Here is a 7,523-nt window from a genome sequence, read left to right on the forward strand (position 1 = left end):
TTCATGTGGAGCATCCCTAGGTCATGGGACAAAAGAATTGTTAAAAAAATTTGATCACATAACCAAGATGGCCGCCATGACCATATATGGTAAAAACCTTAAAAAATCTTCTTGTCAGAAACCGCTCATCAGATTTTCAAAAAATTTCACAGGGATGACCTTTGAGGGCTCCCCTGAAAAAGTTGTTCAAAGAAATTTGATTTGTCAAAAAACATGGCCGCAGGAGCTCGTTGAACTTTGCATGTTTATTCGTTTTTGCCTATTTTGTGAAAACTTTCAAAAATCTTCCACATTTTTTGTCCGATCCTTTCCAAATTTGCACAGTGTCTTTATATCAATGAGGACACAAACCCTACAAAAAATGAGCATTATTGGTCCATGAAGTACAGAATTACCTCCCCTTGAATTGAGAAAATGGTGTTTATGCAATAAAGTCCAAATTTTTCATCCAATTCTTTCCAAACTTGTAAGGATTTAGCATGGTTCAAACAAGGGAAACAACTACGGTTTATGCATGTTCTTTTTATTACAGATTTGCCTCCCTTTAATTCATTCAAAATCTCATTTTACAGCAGAGATTCCAAATCTGACCTGTAAATGAGCCCCATATTTACTGCTGGTGCTATGTTACCTTTTCCCATTTGATCATTCTTAAGTATTGGTCTTGTAATGCTGCTACTGCTACTGTTACTGCTACTACTACTACTACTACTACTACTACTACTACTACTACTACTACTACTACTACTACTACTACTACTTCTACTACTACTACTACTACTACTACTTCTACTACTACTACCACTACTACTACTACTACTACTACTACTACTACTACTACTACTTACTACTACTACTACTACTAGTACTACTACTACTAGTACTACCACCACCACCACCACCACCACCACCACCACCACGTCTACTATTACTACTTCTACTACTACTGCCACTACTACTACTACTTTTACCACTACTACTACTACTACTACTACCACTACTACTACTACTACTACTACTTCTACTACTACTTCTACTACTACTACTACACTACTTCTACTACTACTACTACTACTACTACTACTACTACTACAACTACTATTACTACTACTACTACTACTACTACTACTACTACTACTACTACTACAACTACTACTACTACTACTACTACTACTACTACTACTACTACTACTACTACACCACCACCACCACCACCACCACCATTCACAATGACAAAAAACGTATTCACACAATGGCTGCTACTACAACTTATAGCCCATATAGGGGGGCATGCATGTTTTACAAACAGCCCTTGTTTTCTATGGGATTTTAACCACAACTGTTCATGTTTATCTCCGACACATATTTTTAAGTCACCTGTCATGAATTGACACAGTGAGCTTATGTGATCGTGTGATGTCCGGCGTCCGTTGTGCGTGCCTGCGTGTGTCCGTGCGTCCGTCCGTCAACAATTTGTTTGTGTAGACAGTAGAGGTCACAGTTTGCATCCAATCTTGATGAAATTTGGTCAAAATGTTTATCTTGATGAAATCCGGTTTGGGATTTATTTGGGTCATCTGGGGTCAAAAACAAGGTCACTAGGTCAGATAATAGAACAACCTTCTGTAGACAATAGAGGTCACAGTTTTCATCCAATCTTTATGAAATTTGGTCAGAATGTTTATCTTGATGAAATCTGGGTTGGGATTTTATTTGGGTCATCTGGGGTCAAAAACTAGGTCACTAGGTCAAATAATAGAAAAACCTTGTGTAGACATTAGAGATCACAGTTTTCATCCAACCTTTATGAAATTTGGTCAGAATTCTTGATGAAATCTGGGTGGGATTGTATTTGGGTCATCTGGGGTAAAAATCTAGGTCAAATAAATAGAAAAACCTTGTGTTGACAATAGAGGTCACAGTTTTCATCCAATATTTATGAACTGTGGTCAGAATGTTTATCTTGATGAAATCTGGATTGGGATTGTATTTGGGTCATCTAGAGTCAGGAACTAGGTCACTAGGTCAAATCATAGAAAAACATTGTGTAGACAATAGAGGTCATAGTTTTCATCTGATCTTAATGAGTCAGGTGAGCGATTCAGTGCCATCATGGCCCTCTTGTTTTCAGTATGTATTCCGTTGCCAAATTTGTTGGATCAGCTCTACTGAGCAAATGGATTGCTTGAACTTAAAATGATATGTGTGTCCCAGTTTGATATCTCTCTTGTTCTAGATTTTAAAACAAAATATTTATTTAGTCTATTAGAACTAAACCAAATATTGTTGTTAAGTATTTCCAACCTTGACATGTGCCCTAATTGGCAATATAGAAATCTTGCTTTAATGTTTTGTCCCCATTTTTCTCTTCTTGTTTGTTAATTTAAAAAATTAAGATATACCGGTAACGTTTCAGAAAATTATGGGATAATAAGAAAGCCAGATAAGTGTCTAATACTTAAGTGCCCAATAACTTGTTGGCAGGAACAAAAACGTGAGTGATAACCAAGGCTTGGTAACCAAGTTTGTCTGTTTAGGCTAAACATGAGAATGGTTTATGGTCACAAATTAGTACAGACAAATAGAACACTAACTAGAACTTCAAATCCAGGACTTGATTTACAAAGGGGGATTTTAAGGGAGACAACTAGTTTTGGTGTTAATAATTTTTCAATAGTAGTCTTTCATTAATTTTTTGTTTTTAATTTTCATATCAAAACTTGTTTCAGACCTAATGGTGTGCATTAAGAAAGTATAGTGGCATGTTATCAAATAAAGTTAATATGCATACAGATTCTGATTAAATTTAACTTCCTTTATGTTATTTTAATCAGTTCATACTATCCAAAATATTTTCATATCTTGTCCTAATTGCAGCTCTGACAGAAGAAAAGAAACCAATGGAGATCGGGCCACTATATCTGATGTCTGTAACTACTACACACACTTTGTGAACAAGATGAACATTCAGAATAATTTCTACAACGGTTATGTTGTCACATCCGTGAAAAAAGTGCATACTCTCAAGAAGACAAGTGGAAAAGAAGACAAAAAATGTTGTTGTGCAGAAATAAATGGTTTTCCCTATTTCTATGAAGTCAAGGGTTATTATACTTCCCCACACAGTAACGACATTGGGGCCACCAAATACGAAACTTGCGAGGAATTCAGCATATGTTCCAAGTATGTTGTTCTGGCAACAGGAACATTTGATGTCCCAAATACTCTCAGCGTCCCTGGAGAGACTTTAGACTTTGTTAGTCATTCGCTTCATGAATTTGAATCTGTGATAAATCAAAGAGATAATTTAGCCAGCAATGAACCTGTTATGGTTGTTGGGGCTGGTTTGAGTGCTGCTGATGCTATTCTCATATCTATACAGAACCAGGTGCCTATTTATCATGCATTTCGACGAGGCGCAAACGATCCAAGCCTCATTTTACGAAAACTACCAAAAAACATGTATCCCGAATATCATAAAGTCCACATGTTGATGAAAGGAAGTGAAAAAAGTCCATTCTATAAATCCTTCGAGAAACAAGGTGTTGTGCATATAGAACCTGACAAGACTGTTATATTAAAAGAGCACAAGAAAAGAACAGACGAAACAATGTCGGTTAAAGTGTCTCATGTCGCTGTGTTCATTGGTTCGAGACCAGATCTGAGTTTTCTACCTCATGAGGGACGGGACTTGGGGGTTGTGAAAAAGTATCCAATAGAAAGCAAGCACAATCCTATCGACATTGACCCCTATTCCTACCAGTCCATGAAGGAGCTGGGGCTGTTTACAATGGGACCCCTTGTAGGTGACAACTTTGTAAGGTTCGGACAGGGTGGTGCCTTGGGTATCACCAATTATTTAACGTGTAAGAGTGAATCTTAGCCCAGCTATACTGCATAGTATTTTGGATTGACAGAAGCATGTTATAACTACTATGTAGTTGGATAATTTTGTGCTCCAATTTTTGTGCACTAAAACCTTGTTATTACACGTATAGTGTAACAATATCACTGACCTAAACCGCAAAAATCAGAACATACTGCCTTTATTAGATACAGTTTCTCTTCCAATCCCATCTCAAGTTACTTTTGTCAAGTTAATTTTGTCTGCATATTTGAAACAATGTGCTTGTATATTTTTAAATAACATAATGTAATAGACACACCAGAACTTAACGTGCAAGAGCATGTACCATTATTTTACTGCATATTGTTATATTAATACTAACCAACTTGTTATAGGTATCAGTGATACAGTTAATTTGTATCTCCCATGTCATGTATAAATGATCTCTTATGAGCAATGCTAATGTTATTTCATGATAAAAAATAAGTTGAATGTATTGCATTATAGTTACCATTGTGGTCAGCAATATTCTATAGTTGTATACACGCTTAACTCATACTCTTAGCCAGAAGTGTTAACAAAAGAAAGTTAACCCTTTACCACTTAGATTCGTCTTTGACGCATTTGTAGTCCCTTAGAAAGTTAAATTCAATTAAAGACCTGTCTTAGTAGATTCATGTTTTAAAGGCTTCATTTCCAACCCTTAGATACTGATGAACAGCAAACAGCTTAGAACCTGAACAGACTGTGAGTTACTTGCAGGCTGTTTTGGTTTTATGCTGTTTATAGCCATTTTTACTTTGCTTTTTAGTGGGAAAGGGTTAAAATCAACATGTGTTCTGTTGGTTTAGCCTTTTATAAGAACATCAGTTACAACCATCATTATCAGTTTGATAAACCAATGTATACTTATAATATCTGTTAAATCCTGTGCCTTACTGTGAGAGAAATCCAATACAAAATATTGCTCATGTAAATACTATTATTGAACCGTGCTGTGTGAAAAGGAGTTTTAATAGCTGCACATGCTTATCAGGGACAGCACTTTCTGACTTTACTGGTTTTTTGCTAAGAATAGACTTTGCAAACAAAAAATACCATAACAGCAGAAAGTGTTGTACCTTATTAGCCTGTGCAGATTGCACAGGCTAATCTGGGATGACACTTATGCACATGCATTAAACCCCCTTTTACAGAGCTCACCTCATATTAAATAATTTTATCCAAACAGCAATGCAAATTTGCTGTTGTTTATGTTATCATTTTAACAGAGTGATGATGTGCATATGACATACATGATCCGTAGATGGGTCTGCAATCCGTAGATGGGTCTGCAATCCGTAGATGGGTCTGCAATCCGTAGATGGGTCTGCAATCCGTAGATGGGTCTGCAATCCGTAGATGGGTCTGCAATCCGTAGATGGTCTGCAATCCGTAGATGGGTCTGCAATCCGTAGATGGGTCTGCAATCCGTAGATTGGTCTGCAATCCGTAGATGGGTCTGCAATCTGTAGAAAGGTCTGCAATCCGTAGATGGGTCTGCAATCCGTAGATGGGTCTGCAATCCGTAGATGGGTCTGCAATCCGTAGATGGGTCTGCAATCTGTAGATACACCTGTAGGTCTGCAATCCGTAGATGGGTCTGCAATCCGTAGATGGGTCTGCAATCCGTTGATGGTCTGCAATCCGTAGATGGGTCTGCAATCCGCGTAGATGGGTCTGCAATCCGTAGATGGGTCTGCAATCTGTAGATGGGTCTGCAATCCGTAGATGGGTCTGCACCTATACAGCTTGAACTGATTTGTTTAAGCTTTTAATGACAACAATCACATATTCAGCAAATATGCACATATTTGATGTACATTTATTTTTACCAGAATAATAAAGCCAGTTAAAAATTCATGAGGCATATTGTCTGTTAAAACTATCTAGATGATGTATAGTTTTTCCGCCTATTCACATGTACAGGAGGTCTCATAATGGGGTTATTTTCTATTCTAATCAGAGTCATATCATTTTGCAGCTTAGCATTTTGTTATTCATATTTACCGGGTATTTTCAATAATGGTCGCACTTACATAACAAGCTGAAATACTTATGTTATTCAACGTTGTTTTAGTATCATTTGAAATCATGTTTTAATTGAAATATTTTATGCATCAACGCTCACGTGTTATTTATTTTTATGTTTATTTGTATGCTCGAGTATAAAATATGTCTTTAATGATGGTTAATTATAATTAACAATGATTATTTAAGTATTTTAATATCAATAAAGACTTGTTGTTCTTAAAACTGCACCAGTGTTTCGTTTTCCTTTTCTTCATTTTTAGCTCACCTGAGAACAACGTGCTCATGGTGTGCTGTCGTCAGTCAACATTTACCTTCTTAAATCTCTAGAGGACACATTGATTGTCCAATCTAACCTTCTTAAATCTCTAGAGGGCTCATTGATTGTCCAATCTTACCTTCTTAAATCTCTAGAGGGCACATTGATTGTCCAATCTTACCTTCTTAAATCTCTAGAGGGCACATTGATTGTCCAATCTTACCTTCTTAAATCTCTAGAGGGCACATTGATTGTCCAATCTTACCTTCTTAAATCTCTAGAGGGCACATTGATTGTCCAATCTTACCTTCTTAAATCTCTAGAGGACACATTGATTGTCCAATCTTACTTCTTAAATCTCTAGAGGGCACATTGATTGTCCAATCTTACCTTCTTAAATCTCTAGAGGGCACATTGATTGTCCAATCTTACCTTCTTAAATCTCTAGAGGGCACATTGATTGTCCAATCTTACCTTCTTAAATCTCTAGAGGGCACATTGATTGTCCAATCTTACTCTTAAATCTCTAGAGGGCACATTCATTGTCCAATCTTCATGAAGCTTCAGAACATTTATATCTTGGGGTGAGATCGGAAAAGGGTTACGTGGATTCGAAAAGTAGGCCACTTAGTCTAATAAAATCAATGTTTTGTTTCACTATATAGTCACATTTATTGCCCAAGCTGCACGTAACTTGGTCAGAACTTTTGCTCTTATGATATCTCAGCTGAGGTCCGAAAATGGTCCTCGTCCGTTGAAAAATATTGCCACCAGAGACGGAGCAGTTTCTTTTATTATAGTAAAACCTTTTTAACGCTCTAGAAGTCTTATTTATAGTCTGAACTTCATTAAATTTGTTCAGAACGGTTGTGTTTATGATATCAGAAATCATTCTAATGTCTTTGTAGAATATCCATCTTATATGATATTGTTTATATTGCAAATATGAGACGAAAACGATTGAAATCTGCAACTGGAATACCATAACAAAACATACAAGATTAGGGTTGGTATAAAAAATAGCTTCGGTCGGGTAAGAGGAAAAAAACTACTTGTTGGGACAGTAATCTTATTTTCCCGCTCGAATAAACAATAGCGTGTTGTGTTTTTCGTGACCATTCACGTCTTCGTCCAACCATTTTAATCTTTATATTGTCATGAGGCGGTAAAAGTTGTCAAACCTTTAATAATAAACATTCAAATTTTCCTAAATTGGAGCATAATCAAAGGGACACAACAGACCGAACATAGAAAATGTTAAAGTTATCAGAACAACTGCGAATTCTGTATGTCAACTAATGTGATTATACACTTTTTATTTGCCTTTTCGTTGTATAATAGTCAATA

At 36.4% G+C, this 7,523-nt stretch overlaps 1 protein-coding gene and 1 long non-coding RNA gene across 11 annotated transcripts in view; one reads left to right on the forward strand and one right to left on the reverse strand.

The window, feature by feature from the left end:
• The window catches only part of LOC127856342 (oxidative stress-induced growth inhibitor 2-like), a 37,776-nt gene extending 31,631 nt beyond the window's left edge, over positions 1-6,145 (forward strand). For 2 of the 10 annotated variants that reach the window (XM_052392483.1, XM_052392482.1), the window contains one exon: positions 2,878-4,339. In XM_052392483.1, coding sequence (XP_052248443.1) covers positions 2,878-3,883 — 1,006 coding nt within the window. In that variant the 3' untranslated portion in view covers positions 3,884-4,339. Of the gene's footprint in view, positions 1-2,877; positions 4,340-5,118; positions 5,253-5,365 lie in introns of those variants that run through there. The other 8 variants (XR_008037971.1, XR_008037973.1, XR_008037969.1 and 5 more) reach the window with 8 other exon arrangements.
• On the reverse strand, positions 6,126-6,674 carry LOC127856349 (uncharacterized). The gene is made up of 2 exons (XR_008037977.1): positions 6,567-6,674; positions 6,126-6,483 (listed from the first exon to the last, which is right to left on the reverse strand). It is a non-coding gene; the product is annotated as an uncharacterized LOC127856349 (long non-coding RNA).
• Positions 6,675-7,523: the final 849 nt, after the last annotated feature.

This window comes from Dreissena polymorpha, chromosome 13, assembly GCF_020536995.1.
Source record: "Dreissena polymorpha isolate Duluth1 chromosome 13, UMN_Dpol_1.0, whole genome shotgun sequence".
Taxonomy (NCBI): Eukaryota; Metazoa; Mollusca; class Bivalvia; order Myida; family Dreissenidae; genus Dreissena; species Dreissena polymorpha.